Here is an 18,036-nt window from a genome sequence, read left to right on the forward strand (position 1 = left end):
TATATTTACTAATTTATTTGGAAGAACAACTGCTCATATTTTCATCTAAGGCTAAAAAAACTGTGTGTACACTAAAGCCCTAAGGACCCAAGGGTGTCAGGGTGTCACTCTGCACTTCTCCCTTCTCTCTCACACATCATCAATATTTCTCACTGTCCTGGATTATTTCTGTCAACATATACTCATGCTGTTTATCTTCTTTCTTAAAAAACCATCTCTTTTGATCTCATATTTCCCTTGAACTAGTATTCTGTTTCACTGCTACTTTTTACAGCAAAATTCCTTTGAAGAGTTATTATTATCTCCATTTTTTTCCTGTTCTCTTTTTTTAGAAAAAAACTTATGTATTATTTATTGGGGTGACATTAGTTAATAAAATTATGTAGGTTTCAAGTGTACAGTTCAATACTATGTCATATATACATTGCATTGTGTATTCACCACCTAAAGTTGAGTTTCTTTCTGTCACTTTATATTCCTACCCACTACTCTCCTAAATCAGCTCTTGTCAAAATCACCAGTGACCACAATATTGCTAAATCCAGCAGTCAGTTCTGTCTTTGTCTTCTTAAATATGTTTGCAGCATTTGGCACAGTTATTGTTCCCTTTCTTCTATACTTATTGTCTCTCCTGATTCTCCTCTTACATGATTGCTTATCCTTCTTTGTATCATTTGCTGTTTTTTTCTCATCTTACTAACCTATAAATGTTGTAGTGCACAGGACTCAATTCTCAGACTTCTCTATCCAAAATTGCTCCCTAGGTGATCCCATCTACTCTGTGGTCTTAAATATATTTGGCTGACTCTTACAGTTTATATCTTCAGCCTTGACTTATTTATTTGTTTATTTATTTTAAAGCAATAAGCATTTATTTGGCTTCGGAGTATGCAAGTCGGCAATTTAGGCTGATTCAGCGAGTAGTTTTTCTGGTCACAACTGAACTCAACCACGTGTAGACAGTTCTGGAGGCTAGAGGTTCAGAATTGAGGGGTCAGTAAAGCCATATACCTTCAAAAACCCGAAGAAGAAAATCCATCTGACTTCTTGACTGATTCCAGACTTGTTTATCCAACTAGCTCTTGAATGTCAGTTAGGCCTCTCAAACTTAACATGTTCAAATCCCAAATCCTATTCTCTCACTCTCATTTTCTATATCTGAGCTAATGTCTACTCCATCCTTCTGGTTGCTCAGATAAAAGCCTTGGAAACATTCTTGATTTTTCGCTTTCTTTTACATTTCATATCCAGTGTATCAAGGAGTCCTGTTAGCTCTGCCTTCAAAATATCAAGAATTTTATCACTTCTCAATATCACCATACCTACCTTTTATCCAGTTTATCTTTTTTTCTCACCTGGGCTACTGAAATTGCCTCCTAACTGGTCTCTCTGCTTCTACACTTAACCTCTAGAGTCTATCCTCAACTCAGTAGCAAGTCTGATATTTATAAAATAAGTTATGTTTTTTCTCTGCTCAAACCTATCGTCTATCTTCCCATTTTACTGAAAGTCAGATCCAATGTTTATAAGGCTTAGAAGATCATGTTATTCCTAGTGATCTCTCTGTCCTCAGGTACCATTCTCCCCTTATCCATACAAGGGGAGATACATTTACTTCTTTGCTCTTCTTTGAATATACCAATTATGTTCTCGCCTACTTGCTGCTGGTCCCATGGCCTGGAAAACTCTTGCCTGAGAGCTCCATGACTCTCACTTCCTTCCTTTAAGTCTCTGCTCAAATATTTGGTAATCATACAGAATAGCAACAGTCTTCCTTTCACTCCCCATTTCTCCAAGACTAGACATCCCTTTCTGTTACCCTAGTTTATTGCCTTTATTATACTTATAGTCAGTTTACATACTGTGTGTTCACTTATTTATCATTTGTTTTTAGTATGCATTTATACATTGAACTAGAATGTTTATTCCATGAAGGCAGCCACTTGTTTATTTTGTTCACTGTAGTATCTGTAGTCCCTAAGACAGTGCCTGTCATGTAATAAGTGCTAAATAAATACTCGTCGAGTGAACGATGAATTAATGTCTAGAGATGGGATCTTTTTTCTTTTTTCTTTTTGATATTTATGGTAGGTACTCTTTCAATCTGAGCACTCTGTTTAATTCGAAAACATTCTCAGCAGTTGAGAATAAATAATGCTAAAAATAATGCTTTGTCATTCATCTTACTATTATCTATTTCTGGAACTCTTTAGGCATATTGTAGTGAAACCTGCATGTCTTAATGTTATTTTTATGTTTTTAATCTCATCATTTTTCTATGCAGTATTCTAGACGAATCCCTCATTACTGCCCTCCATTTTACTAATTCCATTTTTGCATCTAGTTTTGAGATTAGCTCAAGTAATTGTTTTTTGATTCAGTGATTATAATTTTTATTTTCAAGATTTTTAATAGATTTTTTAGACCTAGCTGTTGTTTTATTTCTTGTTTTTGGTTTAATTTTAGTCATTCTTTTGTGTCTTTAAAGATTTTTACTTATTTTAAAGTCTTTTTCAGTGCACCTGTTTTCATTTTGTCTAGAGTGATTGCTTCTTCAGATTATTGAGTTAGTATGTGCATGTGTTGTGTGTGTGTGTTTTCTTCATGTATTTTGGATTTTTTTTGTGGTTACATCTTGAGTAGGTGGGTTGTAGTTATTCTCTTCCTCTTCATTCCTCACTGCCCCTTCTTGTCTACTGCCTTTTTCTCTCTAGAAATTTTACGCTTGCTACTAAATTGTTACCCTCACTGCATTCCCCCATCCTGAAATAGATTTCATATTGGTAGCTTGGGCCTCTTAGCGAACAGTGACACAAAATTTGCTATATTTAGTGCCTGAGCCATAGGGTGTTTTGTCTCAGCTCCTGATTGGAGTGCTATCTCTGTAAGCTTTTATCATTTTAGACTTTTGTATAAGTCTTAATTCCAGGTAAGAATGGGCAGTTTTTTTCCAGCCCTCCTTCAGGAGTTCGGAGGCCCTCCAAGTCTCTGGTTTCAAACAATAAGCCTAGCTATGCTTCTGCATATTGAGCAGGACACTTATATTTTCTGTTATCCTCAGGAGCCATGCTCTTTGCCACTTTAGCCTACATCTGGATCTGGACAGCAGACAGCACCTTCATCACCATTCATAGCATTATGTTTCTATTTAGTTTGTGATCTTCAGAGATGTGGCTCTGTCTCCAGAATTTTTTTCTTCTGTATTTTTCTATTAATACTATAAATTTAGAGAATAGAGATGAGCCACAAAGTGTGACCTTACTATGCTAACTTATTGGAAGTCTAAATTTTTTTAACGTACTATTATACCATCTGAATTTCTTTCTTATAATTAGTGGTATACTTTTCTGATTGCATTCTGTTATCCCTCTGTGTCTTCTAAGGCCTTCTGCCTCATTTCACCCTTTCTCAAGTGAGAGTTCTTATTTTCTTCCTTACCTGTACACTTTCTGATTCGTGATTGATTTAGATATAGATTTCTATTTATTTTACCTAATTTTAAATTTTATAAAATATAGGAATAGGTACCCAATATCTTTCTCCCCTATTTATTTAATGCTCCCTTTTGATTCTTTAACTTTAAGAATTATAAATATTTTATTTTAATGTAATTCTGTATGTAAAATGTTTGTTAATAACAACATATTTATTTTAAATTGATGATACGATGGTTGCTTCAATTAAGGTTAAACATATTTTAAGTATTTTTATTATATATCGAAATCTGGAAACTAAACTTTTTTAATATGAAGTTGTCTTAGTTCTAAGTTGTTGTCACTTTCCATATGGTTTCTGATTAATTCAGAAAGCACTGTTAATCACAGATAATTTAATTTTCTCTATTTTCAAGTGACACTCATTATTAAGATGTGAAAATTTAAAAGATTAGCCATCAATTATGACTGATAAACTCTCAATGTGTATGTGTGTGTATATATGTTTGTGTATATATATATATATATGTACATATATATTATTTTGTTTCTAGAGAAAAACAGAAATCTGAAGCTAAAGACAGAAAAGTTTTAGAAATTCTGCAAGTCAAAGATGCTGAAATACAAGAATTGCAACAGGTGGGTGTTATAATAGAAAATGCTAAAAATATAATATTTGTTTCAGGTAATAGATCTTTATAGTTATTTAAAATTATTTTCTCACAATAGTGTTAATTAAGAATATCAGGATCATTATATCAAACCACTTCTATTTGGAAACCATTAGAGTCAGGTTATTCTTTATTATTATATTTTGCTTGTAGCGTCTTACTTGTTTCCTGAATTAATAGGACAAGTTATTTATACATTAAAACTCTTAAGATAGTATTATAGTTTTATAGTAGTTTCTAGCAGTTATTCATTGTTTAATTGATTTTTGTCTTATTTTTATCAATTATTATTCACTTCCAAAACTTTATATTTTCAGGTGGTTTCATTTGTAGAAAAGGTCAACTGGGATGATTCTGTTGATCTTTTGAAAACTTGTGTTTTTGAATTAGGAGTCCTGTATTTTATGTATAATCAGTAAACTACACAATTACATATAACTTTATGTAATAAATATATATAACATACTGATTATATCATTATAAGATATATATAAAATACTGATTATATTATTACATATAATTTATATAATCAGTATATTATCCCTGCAAAAAATCCATCTGGAAGTGTTTCCAGCAACCATTTTCAAGGTATGAACATCTTAAAAATAAAGGTGAAAAATTTATTGTAAGAATGGCCTATATCATAATATAATATTTATTTATTTAGCACTTTTTAAAATTAAATTTATTGGGGTGACATTGATTAAGAAAATCATATAGGTTTCAAGTGTACAATTCAATAATACGTCATATGTATACTGCATTCTGTGTTCACTACCCAAAGTTAAATTTTTTGTCATTATATATTTGAACCCATGAGTCTCTGCTTGTTTGTCATGTTTGTTTGTTGCTTTCAGTTTTATATCCCACATATAAGTGGAAATCATATGCTTCTCAACTTTGACTGTGTGACTTATTTTGCTTAGCATGATAATCTCCATATCTATCCATGTTGTCACAAATGGCAGCATTTTATCTCTTATTATGGCTGAGTAATATTCCATTGTATATATGTACTACATCTTCTTTATTCAATCATCTATCGAAGGACACTTCAGTTGTTTCCACATCTTGGCCACTGTGAATAATGTTGCTATGAACATGGGGGTGCATATATCTTTACTGATAAATGCTTTCAAATTTTTGGGTAGATAACCCAGAATGGGATTGATGGGTTGTATGATAATTCTATTTTTAATTTTTTGAGGGACTTCCATACTATTTTCCATGATGGCTATACCAATTTACATTCCCACCAGCAGTGTATAAGGGTTCCTTTTTTCCTACAACCTCTCTAACACTTGTTACTTGTTCTGTTGTTGATAGCCATTCTCACAGGTGTGAGGTGGGAACTCATTGTGGTCTTGATTTGCATTTCTTTAATGGCTAGTGAGGTTGGCCATATTTTCATATGTCTGTTAGCCATTTATATGTCTTCTTGGGAGAAATATCTGTTCAGAGGCTCTGTCTTTTTTTTAATTGGATTTTTTTATTTTTTATTTTTGAGTTATATGAGTTCTTTGTATATTTTGGTTATTACCTCCTTATTGGAAGTGTTGTTTGCAAATATCTTCTTTCCCATTCAGATGGTTGCCTCTTTGTCTTGATGATGGTTTCTTTTTCTGTGCAAAAGCTTTTTAATTTGATATAGTCCCATTTATTTATTTTTGCTTTTACTTCCCTTGCCTTTGAGGTCAAATTTATAAAATCCTCTCTAAGTCCAAGGTCCATGAGTTTGGCACCTGTGTTTTCTTCTATGCTATTTATTGTTTCATGTCTTATATTCAGATCTTTGATCCATTTTGATTTTGGTGTATAGTGACAGATAGCAGTCTAGTTTCATTCTTTTGCATGTGGATTTTCAATTTTCCCAGCACCATTTATTGAAGAGATTTTCCTTACTCCATTGTATGCTTTTGGCTCATTGGTCTAAAATTATTTACCCATACATACGAGTGTTTATTTCTGGACTCTCAATTCTGTTCCATTGGTCTGTATGTGTTTTTCCGCCAATCCCATGCCGTTTTAATTGTTGTTGCTTTGTAATATAATTTGAAGTCAGGCAGAGTGATTCCTTCAATTGTGTTCTTTTTCCTCAGGATTGCTTAGGCTATTTGGGGTCTTTTATGCTTCCATACAAATATGATGATTTTTTTTCTCTTTGAAAAATGTTGTTGGGATTTTGATAGAGACTGCATTAAATCTGTATATTACTTTGGGTAATAAAATCATTTTAACTATGTTGATTCTTCCAATTCATAAACACAGAATATCTTTACATTTTTTTGTCTTCAATTTCTTTTAATAATATCTTATAGTTTTTCCTGTATAGGTCCTTCACATGTTTTATTAGGTTTATCTCCTAGATATTTTATTCTTTTTGTTGCAATTGCAAAAGAAATTGTTCTTTTCTTTTTCTGAAAATTCATTGGTAGTGTATAGGAACTCTATGGATTTTTCTAAATTGATTTTGTATCCTGAAACTTTACTGTATTTATTTATTGTTTCTAATAGTTTTGTGTGTGTGTGTGGCGGGGGGAGTCTTTAGGGTTTTCTATACAGAGAATCATGTTATCTGAAAAAAGCGACAATTCTACTTCTTCATTCCCAATATGGATGTCTTTTGATTCTTTCTCTTGCCTGATTGCCCTAGCTGAGACTTCCAATACTATAATAATAGTTGTGATAGGGGAAAGCCTTGTCTTGTTCCTGATCATAGAGAGAATGTTTTTAGTTTTGTACCATTGCTTGTGGTATTAGCTAAAGGTTTGTTATATGTGGCCTTTATTAAGTTGAGATACTTTTCCTTCTGTACCCATTTTATTGAGTGTTTTAATCATAAATGGATGCCGTATCTTGTCAAATGCTTTTTCTGCATCTATTGATATGATCATATGGTTTTTATCCTTTATTTTGTTTATGCGGTGTATCACATTAACTAATTTGTGTATGTTAAACCATCCCTGTGCCCCTGGAATGAAGCCCACATGATCATGATGTATAATCTTTTTTATGAATTGTTGTATTCAATTTGCTAGTATTTTGTTTAGGATTTTTACATCTGTATTCATCAGAGATATTGGTCCATAGTTTTCTTTTTGTGTGTGACTTTTATCAGGTTTTGGAATCAGATTAATGTTGGCCTCATAAAATGAGTTAGAAAGTATTGCCTCTTCTTCAATTTTTTGGAAAAGTTTGTGAACAGGTATTAAATCATATTTGAATATTTGGTAGAACGTTTTTGGTAGAATTCACTAGGGAAACCGTCTGGTCCCGGAGGTTTTTGACGATTGATTTTATTTTCTTACTGTTGTTTGGTCTATTTAGATTTTCCAGTTCTTTATGATTCAGTTTAGGACAGTTATAGATTTCTAAGAACTTGTCCATTTCTTCTAGGTTATTGAATTTTGTGTCATATAATTTTTCATAATATTCTTGTAAGATACTTTGTATTTTGGTGTATCTGTTGTAACTTCTCACTCTTTCAGTTTTGATTTTGTTTACTTGTGTCCCTTTTCTTTTTCCTTAGTGAGTCTAAGGAAATTTTTTTTGCATTTTGTTGCATTAATGCAGCTTTTTGTTGCATTAATTTTTTCTATTTTTTTTTTGTTCTCAATTTCATTTAATACTGCTATAATTTTGATTCTGTCCTTCCTTTTGCTGACTGTGGGCTTCATTTGTTCTTCTTTTTCTAATTTTTTTAAGATGTAATGTTAGGTTGGGATTTTTCTTGTTTCTTGAGATAGGCTTATAATGATATGAACTTTCCCTTTCTTCTGGTAGACCCATTATTCTTATTTCGCTTTTGCTATATCCCAAAATTTTTGATATGTTGTATTGTCATTCTGTTTGTTTCTGTGTATCTCTTGATTTGTCTTTAAAATTTCTTCTATGACCCAGTTGTTCTTTAGTAGCATGTTGTTTAATCTCCATATATTTGTGGTTTCTCCCACCTTCTATTTGCAGTTGACCTCCAGTTTGAAAGCATAATAGTTGGAGAATAATTTGCTTGGTTTGATTTCAGTTTTTTAAAATTTTTTGAGGCTAGTTTTGTGTCCTAAAATTGGTCTATTCTTGAGTATATTCCAAGTGCATTAGAGAAAAATGTATAATCTGGTGTTTGGGGATGAAAGACCCTGTAAATATTGATTATGTCCAGTTGGTCTGATGTGTCATTTAAGGCTGATATTTCCTTATTGATTTTCTGTTTGGATGATCTATCCATACCTGACAGTGGGGTATTTAGGTCCCCTACTATAACTGTGTTTTTGTCAGCTTCTTCCTTTAGTTCTGTTAGTGGTTGCTTTATGTATTTTGGTACTTCCTGGTTGGGAAAATATATATTGATAAATGTTATATCTTCTTGATGTGTGGTCCCCTTTATTATTATGAAGTGTTCATCATTGTCTCTTGTTACCTTTTTTATCTTGAAGTAACTCTTTTTAAAGTTTGTTGTTGTTGTTTTTTTTTTTAAAAAAAACTTTAACCATTATGTAATATTTAAATATATAATACCCTGTTCTTAATAGTTGTTGAGGTTTCCTGTTTCTATCTGTCTGGTAATCATCCTACTCATTGTTTTTTATTTTCTGTCCTGTTTCAACAGAAGGGGGCACCACAGGTGATGTCACCTCCTCTTGCTGTGGCTGTTGGGGCCGAGGCAGCCCAAAGGCTGTCAGCGGGTAGACCCCATTCCTGACATCTTCAAGGAATTTATCCAATTCCAGAGCTGGTGACTGAGAGTACAAAGTCTGAACTGGTTCTCTTCCTGGTCCAGCAGGGATTTCAGCCAGTACAGCACTGATATCCATGTTTTTGATGATCTCCTCCAGCGCATTCTCTGGGATCATATATTGGTGTCTCACAACATGGAGTTAGTTACCCACTTCAATATTTCCTATAATGCAGGCTTTGTGGGGGGAAATTTCCCTAGAGGTTGTATGTCTAAAAATGTCTTTATTTCTCCCCCATATCTAAAGGAGAACTTTGCTGGGTATGTTATTCTTGGCTGAAAATTTTACTCTTTTAATAGTTTGAATATTTTGTTCTACTCCCTCCTAAATTGTAAAGTATCTGCTGAAAAAGCTGTTGATAATCTAATGGGTTTTTCTTTATAGGTTATCATCTTCTTTTCCCTGGCTGCCTTGAGAATTCTTTCTTTGTCATTAACTTTCTATAGTTTTAATGTAATGTGTCTTGGAGAAGGCTTTTTGGGTTGATATAATTAGGTGTTCTGCTTGCTTCTTGTATTTAATGATCCATTCGTTTCCATAGGTGTGGGAATTTCTTGTCGACTATTTGTTTGAATATGCTCTCTGTTCCCTTTTCCCTCTTTTCTTCTGGTAGACCCATTTTTCTTATATCTCTTTTTCTGATAGTGTCAGGTAGTTCTTGTAGAGTTCTTTCATTTCATTCTCAAGTCTCTCTCTTTTCCTTCTATATCATTTCCAGATTTTTTTCTTCGATATCACTAATTCTTTCATCCATCTGGTCAGCTCTACTACCTAAGTTTGCTATTTCATTTTGCATCTCTTTTAATGAAGTCTTAATCTCCAGAAGTTCAGTTTGGTTCATTTCTAGAGTTTTGGCCTCCTTGGTAAAGTATTTCTGTTTTTTTTTGTTGTTGTTGTTGTTGATTTTTTGTTGATTTTGATTGAACTGTTGATCAGAATTTTCTTGTATCTTGTTGAGTTTTTTTCAGAAGTGCAATCTTGAATTTTCTGTCATGTAAATTGCATGTTTATATATCTTTAAGCTTGTTTTCTGGAGATTTTTTTTCATTTTTTTTTCCTGAGCTGCCTTGTCACCTTCGTTGTTCATGGTGTTTGATGAACTAATGCCTAGGCATTAATGGGAATATACCAAGCTATTTTTTTTTTAAAGAAAATTTATTATATAGTTATTTCTCTTTAGCAGGTTGATAAGAAGAGGTTTTTCTTTTGATTCTCAGTAAGTGGTACCCAAGCCTCCTGCACTGCCCAAACCTCCTAGATCTCTGCTTTGAGGTTAAAAATGCCCTATATTCTCTGGGGAGGTGTGTGTCTCCTCTGTGACTAGGTTGTCTCGGTCCTGGGGCTCCAACCCCATGTGAGAATGTGAAGGGTGTGGGTGTCTGAGCCTCTGAACAGGCCCTGAAGTCCTGGTACTGTCAGAATAGTCAGATGCAATGCTCTGCTGCTTCCTTCCGTATCAGATTGACTGGATAGGAGTGGGGTGGTTTGGGAGAAGCCAGGTGTGTGTGGCTGTTTTCCTTCTGGTAATGCTGGCCCTCAAGCTTCACCTGCCTTGCTTCTATTTCTCCACCCTTGTCACTGGGACTGGCTGCAGAGTGTGTTTCAGGTCTGGTTGCTGCAGATTCCCCTGGGGCTTTGTGCTAACTCTGGGTGGGTTGGGGGAGCTGGGAGTGCCCTGGGATGGTGAGGGGAGATGGTCAGGCTCCATGACTCAGTGTTTTGCTTGGTGATGGTGGTTGCTAAGATGCAGCTGTTGCCCCTCTTCATTCAGTCTCTGCTCTGCTTTCTGCCCTGATTACTGGGCCCTGTGGAATGGAATATGCTGATCACTCATGCAGGACTGTTGGGGGTTTCAAAGTTTGAGAACCGCCACCTAACTACCCCTCCTCACATCTTGCAGGAGCCTCCTGGCTGCATGTGCAGCATTGGTCTCCAGTACCATTTCCGCTCCCCTTCCTTTCCTCCTCCCTTTCTCATCAGATTTACCCACCTTCAGATGCTCTGGTACGCAGATCTTTCAGATGCATCTGTGTACTAGGATGGATGTTATCTGCTGTCTGTTGGATTGTAGTTGTTCATTTTGTCATAATTTCAAGGGGAAAGATCAGGGGAGATCCTTCATGTTGCCTTGCTTCTGATGTCACTCTCATGATATATTTAAATTCATTTTGTACCCAAATGCTTATTATGGGCTAAATTACCTATAATTTTTCTGGGTTAAATGGATGTTCTTTTTGGCAACTATGCTCTTCTGGCTTTTGACTCTTATTTTCCTTCTTAGCCAGTTAAAGAGTCATGAGAACTCTGATCTAAAGTTGGTCATTGTTACAAAGTTGTTTTATTAAAGGACTAAAAGTGGAAGTTAACTTAGATAAAATATTTAATTTTTCCATTCTCTACATTCATATAAACTCTAAAATAGGATATATATTTCTATATGACATATAAATTTGAAATTTATACCTTCTGCGATGTCGTGTTTTCCTTATAGTAAATGTCATAAATGATAATATAATGATAAAATTTTAGACATATTCAGTTTGTTCCGGAAAAAATAGTTGTATTTGCCACCTGCATATCAAACAATATCAAAACATATTCTAAGATAAATGTTGTTATGTGCTTAGTATATTAATAAGGCTGGGCTAAGCTGCTAATAGATATAATTTTATGACTTAGAAGTGGCAAACATTATTTGTACTTACATCTCATTGGGAACAGCTATTCATATGGACACCCCAGGATTCAGGGGGCTTGGGGAAATGTAGATCCAGACTGAGCAATCTGTTTCTCAGTTACAGCTCTATTCTATGGAGGAGAATGGATTTTGGCACTCTATTTAATATCTTTTGGCATTAAGTTTGCAACCCTTTAGGGAGTGCTCAGTTTACCTGATCTAGATAGTTATAGAGTACCATTTTTAAAAAAGTTGACTTTCTTATATGACAATGTATTTTCTCATTTTTTTTGCTAAATTCTTTTTCTACTTACTCTTCCTTTGGTAAATATTATTTCATCATTTACTTTTTAGAGCAGAATTACTTAGCTCAGGTATAAAATATTAAATTCCCATAAGAGAAATTATTTTGCTTTTTAGGCCCCAGCTTGTCTTTTGGGTCCCTGATTTCCTAGCCTATATCATGTATATTTTGTTGTAATGATGGTTATAACTTTCTACAAGGTATGTTTTCATTTCAGTCCAACAAAATATTGTATTAAATATATATATACTATACTGTGATGGTACTGTGGAAATTTAGAATTACGATTTTTGCTTTTAATAATTTTTAAATCTCTGCGGAGTAGAGGTTTAAGTAATCATAGTCTTCTACACTAGATTATAGGTTCTGTAAGAGTGAGGACTCTTGTATACCCATTGATCCTTATATAACCAGCTCCTAATATTGACCATATTGCTTGGCTCATAACAGATGCTCATTGAATACTGTTGGATGTATGATTTAAATGGAATAAAACCAATGTATTATAAGTGCCATGAGAGAATCACAAGCAGAATTCTATAAAATTTCAGAAGAAGGAGTGATTAAGTTCTGTGGAGAGGTCTTGAAGTGTTCAAGTGGAATTAATAGGTAGAGATTGTAAGGGGATTTGCCTAGGGCGAACATTGGGCAAAATGCATGAAAGTGAGAGTATAGGGCATATATGGATAATATTGGAATTTATAGTTTATTTCATAAATAATATGTAGGAGTGTAGGCTGAGATAAGACTAATGTTATGCTCTACCTATTTTAAGGAAAAGCCTTGATTGCTTGAATGAAAATGCTGGACTTTACTGGTAAGCCAAAGGAGTCTATCTAGTCTTTTTATTAAGACTTAAGTTAATTGAGCTGTAGTCAATGAAAGTAAAACTGATAATTAGTATGTATGATTAGAAAAAGGAAAACAGAAAGTGGAATGATCTATTAGGAGGTTATTTCATAGTCTAGGAGTAATGACATGAACTTGAACTCTTAGGTTTGCAGGAATTAAAGGACCTTAAGGATTTGGCAGTAATTTGAAAGTACGGTTAGATTTTCAGCCTGGAGAAACCAGAGAACAGTGGCATTATTATCAGAAAGAGGGTTATTATCAGAAGTTACAATTTATTATGAGGATTAGGTTTAGAGCTTTTTTTTTTAGACAATTTGTATTTTAATTATTGTTGAGAGTTCCATTTAGAGATTTTTAGCAAACCCTTGAAAGTGTAGATCCAGCTCTTGGGAGGGAGTTTTCTCCTGAAGATGTAGATATTTAATTCTATAGTTAGAGGGAAGAATTTAAACAGTGAGGATTCTTAGAACAGGATATTTGCTGATATTGTTAATGGGTAAGAGGAAGTACAAGTTTCAGAAAAAAAGATGAAACAACTGTTAAGGGAAATAGAAGTATAATTCAATATCTCATGAACTCAAAAAGGAGTGTTAAGCAAATGATGGTCAATGTAAAATGCTGTAAAAATGGGGTTTGTGAAAAAGATATTAAATTCAGCAATAGTAAAGTATTTAGTGATTTTAGAAAGCAATACAAGGAGAATTGATATATGACATTTTAAAAGATCAATGAATTATAACAAAGTAATGGAAAAGAATGAGGAAATGTGAGAGTGCAGAGAAAGATGATTCTGCATTTAAAAAATATTAGACAAAATATTTGAAAGTAATGGAGAAGTAAGTAAAATATACACAATGCAAGAGGAGTTAATTGAGTTATTAAAATTCTAAATAAAGGTGGAGACCACGGGATCAAGAAATAACAAGATTCAGTACATTCATTCTAACTCTTTTTTTTTTTAATCTCTTTAGTCATTCAGATTATATCTTTTTTTTCCTTAAACAATTATTTTTCCTCCAGATTTCTTTTTATTAATTTATATATCTTTTTTCATCCTTTTATATTCATCTTTAGATCAATCTCTTGTATATAATATTTGGTTGGACTTTGTGTTTTGACTCAATCTGTACATTTTCATCTTTTTAAAGATAAGTTCATCTCATCTGCACTTCTTGATATAATATTTTGGTCTTTGTTCTCTGACCTTATGCTTTCTGTTTTTAAAGTTTCTTTTGTTTTTAAATTAGCTACTTGTCTTGTTTGCTCTTTGTGTGTGTGTGCGGGGGTGTTTCTGTGTATATGTTTGTGCATGCACGCTCATGTTGATAATTTGGAAGGTTTAGAGTCTGTATCACTGTTCTAGTGATTAAGTTATATTAAACACTACCTCTTGATTCTAACATATTCTGAAAAATCTAGATAGTATCTCTCAACTGCACACTATAAAAAATGAGAAAATTATACTTTTACTTATTCAGCTTTTCTCTTGCATTTATTTTATTTCTTATTTAAAAACATTTTAAATTAAAATTATTAACATTACATTTGTTAATAAAATCATATAGGTTTCAAGTGTACAATTCAGTACATCATATAATATTGCATTGTGCGTTCACCACCATAAGTTAAATTTTCTTCCATCACCATATATTTGACCCTCTTTATCCCTACCTACCCCCTCCCTCCCTTTCCTCTGGTAACCACTAATCCACTAATCCACATGAGTCTCTGTTTGTCATGTTTGTTTGTTTGCTTTGAGTTTTATATCTCACATATAAGTGAAATTATATAGTTCTCAACTTTTTCTGTCCGACTTATTGTGCTTAGCATGATAAACTGAAGATCTATCCATGTTGTACCAAATGGCAGTGTTTCATCTTTTCTTTATGGCTGAGCTCTCTCCTGCATTTTAACTCTTATAGAGAGTAATTAGAGGACTTAATTTCTTATTATTAGCATTATTTAGTTGTGTTTTTTTCATACTTATACTTATTTTTCGTACTTATTTTTATGATGCTTATGTTCTGTAACCACTTCTCTGTTATTTTCTTCTATAAATTCTATAGTAAAATAGATTTAGTTATAGTAATATTTCTCTTGCTGTGTAACAAATTATCACAAATCAGTGCCTTCAAATGACACACCCATTTAAGTTGCTGTGGGTCAGGGATCTGGGTGTATGTAGGTGGGTTCTCTGTTCAGGATCTCATAAGGTTTTAATCAAGGTTTTGATTGGGCTGTGTTCTCATCTAGAGGCTTGATTCCAGAAGAATCTGCTTCCAAGCTCTCATTCAAGTTGGTGGTGGAATCCATGTCTTTGAAAGGTTTAAGACCAAAGTCCTAAATGGGACCAAAATCTGTATCATCAGGGTTATCTCAGAGAGAGAGAGAGAAATAAAGAGAGATTGAGATTGATTATTTAAAGGCATTGACTCATGGATTTATGGGTTGGCAAGTCTGAATTCTGCATGACAGACTAGCCGTCTGGAGACCCAAGAAGAGGTGATGTTGCAACTCAGTCTGAAGGCAATCTAGAGGAAGAATTTCCTCTTCCTCAGAGGACCATAGTTTCTTTTCTTAAAGCCTTCAACTGATAGGATGAGGCCAGTCACATTATGGAGGGCCTGTCTGCTTTGCTCCAGAGTTCACCTATTTAAATGTTAATCACATCTAAAAATAACTTCACAGCAACATGTTGAATGGTGTTTGATCGAAAACTGGGTACCATGGCCAAGCCAAGTTGACCAAGCCAGGTAAAAAGTACTGGGGTAAATAGGCCTTCAGTGTGACGTTTATTGTTTATTGGATTAGGCCATGTTTACTGTTTGTTGTAGTTGTATGTGTCAGAGGTTAAACTCTGGAGTCATTTTTTATTTGGGTTTCTTTAGAGACTTCTTAAATGTCATCTGAAACAGTTTATTATTTTATTTATTTATTTATTTATTCATTTATTTATTTTCAGTTTTATTCCCTTTTCATTATACAGAAGCCCTATTGATAGAGTGGTGAGGTGTGAGGGTGCAGGGAAGTATTCTGTAGTCTTATGATTAAGTCTCAGTCTTTTAGTGAGTTTGTATACCTAGGCTGTGACCATCACAAGTGCTTCTCAGTTTTTCCCCCTTAGAAGAGATAGGAAAGCTAGAGGGTGTTAGAGTTGGGTATTTCCCTTTCTCCAGGTTGGTTAGTCTCTGGTAAAATAGTTTCTTCTGAGGCCAGGCCTTGTTAAGAAACAATGAATGCTTAGGGCATATTTTTAAATGGTTACCCTTCTCCTCTTTCTGCAGGCAAGCAGCAAGATAGGATTTTTCTCCAGTCTTCACTGTGTCAACCAGGCAGATTTCCAGTCCATAAAACTCATGAAAATGTGGGAACTAACTACCCAAGAACAGGGCCCTCCTGGACTTTTTAACTCTCACACTTAACCACACTGATTCTCCAGAAATTCATTAATTACATATTAGATTTTTTCCTACCCTGGTACTGGCTCCCAGGAAGTTTTCTGCTCCTGGATTTATGCTCTGATAAATTGTGATTCCCTGTAGCTGCCTGTTTGACTCTCCAGTTTTGGGAATAATAGTTTGCCCTATGATCTCAGTTCTCTGATAGATCTAAGACAACTTGTTGATTTTCAGTTTGTTCAAATTTTTTCATGGTATGTGCCTAGGAGAGATGACTTCCAAGTTCCTTACATGCTGGACTAGAAGCCAGGAAGTTCTTTCACTGTGTTTTTGCTTTTCTGCTGAGTAATATTAAATAGCTCTTAATTTTCAAAACTTGTAGCCCCTTGGAATAGAGTAACAATTAAGAATAACCTGTTCCTTTAGCTTATGTAAGTCTTAACTATGTATCTAGTCAATTACTAGAAAGTTACACACACATACACATACAGTACGGTTGCAGAAAAATTTTCATAGATGTGCAAGATAATACTGTAAGATATTTTGTTAATAATAGTATAAAATTGTCATATAATTTCTTTTGGTAAGATTATGCTTTAGCTTTGTCACTGTTAGTTATAAGTCATGTAAAATATTTCCCCTCTAATATTACACTAGATAACATGACTCTGCTAATAACCTAGTATATTGTGTTTAATTAAATGATGATTGCTCTTTAACATTGTATTTCCCTTTTTCCTTACCCTCTGGGAAGCTCAAAAATAAGTTTTGATTCTCAAGTATAATTAGTTCTCTTGTCTTTCCTCTTTTTCCACTCACCATTGTTTTAGTTGTTGTGGTTTCATTATTTCTTTGTTTTGTATTACAACTTTCATATCCATTTGAAAGTAGGTCATATAAATAATATATTAACTATGCTCAAGTATTGCCTGATAGAGTTTTAGGTCTTACGCTGCTGCCCTCCCCCTTTTTTGCCTGCATCATACTCAATATCATTCTCTTCTTACTCTATAGACTTCTCTTGACCATGATGTGAATTATTCATTTCATGGCTTATCCATAATAAATTATTTGTTCCAGACATACTTTCTCTTGTCACCCTTTATGCTTTATGTTCCTCTGAGTTCTATTTGCTTTTTTAATATTAACTTAAGCCAGACCATTAAGAATGTACTCTATCGAGAAGTTTGTTGAAAAAGTTTCATAAAGCTAATTTTAAAATGGACTATAATTGCATATACTTTTGCTTTCATTCTTTAAAGTAGATCATTGAGGGTATATTTTATTAGGAAAATATTTCGAATTATACAAAATTGTAGAAATCTTGAGGAGTACATCTCTAACTCATTACTTTAATGATTATATAATATAATATCAAATTTATCAAACTAATTATCAGAATATGATACCTTTGGTTAACTAGTTTCCCACAGTATTATGCTTTTTTATTTAAATATTAAGTCTATTTGTCTTGTGGATTGCTAAATTCACTCAACTGCCAAAATTTAAATTATTAAATAATTCTTGTGAAAGGGCTTATACTATTCGTGTCATTTATATTGTCAGTTTCTGTTAAGTTTAGGTCACATTAATGTGCATACCCTTCAAAAAATTAAATCATTTGGTTCAGTATTCTCCCCTCATAGAGTCTAAATAATCTCCAGAATAGATGAGAATGCTCCAGTTTTATTAGTTCCCCTTTCAAAGGATAGGCCTGTAGATATTTTATAAACAGTTTTAGTGTTCACATGGTTGAATTTATAATTCACTGTCAATCTCATTCACAAACATTTACTAATCTGGTTTGGGAGACAGTCTGAGTACATAGATAATTAGCAAGACTAGGTAGTATGTGTCAAATAAATAATGTAGGCAATAGAAAAATTTAGAAATGGCAGAAATTACTGTGATACTTGGGAAAGGCTTCATGGAGGAGGTGGAAGTTGACTTTGAAGGAAGTTGAGACT

The 18,036-nt window shown here is 33.5% G+C and overlaps 1 protein-coding gene across 6 annotated transcripts in view; it reads left to right on the forward strand.

Annotated features, from left to right (window-relative positions):
- Window positions 1–18,036, forward strand: part of CNTLN (centlein) — a 269,734-nt gene that overhangs the window by 52,479 nt on the left and 199,219 nt on the right. For all 6 annotated transcript variants that reach the window (XM_023533714.1, XM_011365337.2, XM_023533712.1 and 3 more), the window contains exon 3: window positions 3,989–4,073. In XM_023533714.1, the coding sequence (XP_023389482.1) occupies window positions 3,989–4,073 (85 nt within the window). The remainder of the gene's footprint in view (window positions 1–3,988; window positions 4,074–18,036) is intronic.

This window comes from Pteropus vampyrus, unplaced genomic scaffold, assembly GCF_000151845.1.
Source record: "Pteropus vampyrus isolate Shadow unplaced genomic scaffold, Pvam_2.0 Scaffold109, whole genome shotgun sequence".
Taxonomy (NCBI): Eukaryota; Metazoa; Chordata; class Mammalia; order Chiroptera; family Pteropodidae; genus Pteropus; species Pteropus vampyrus.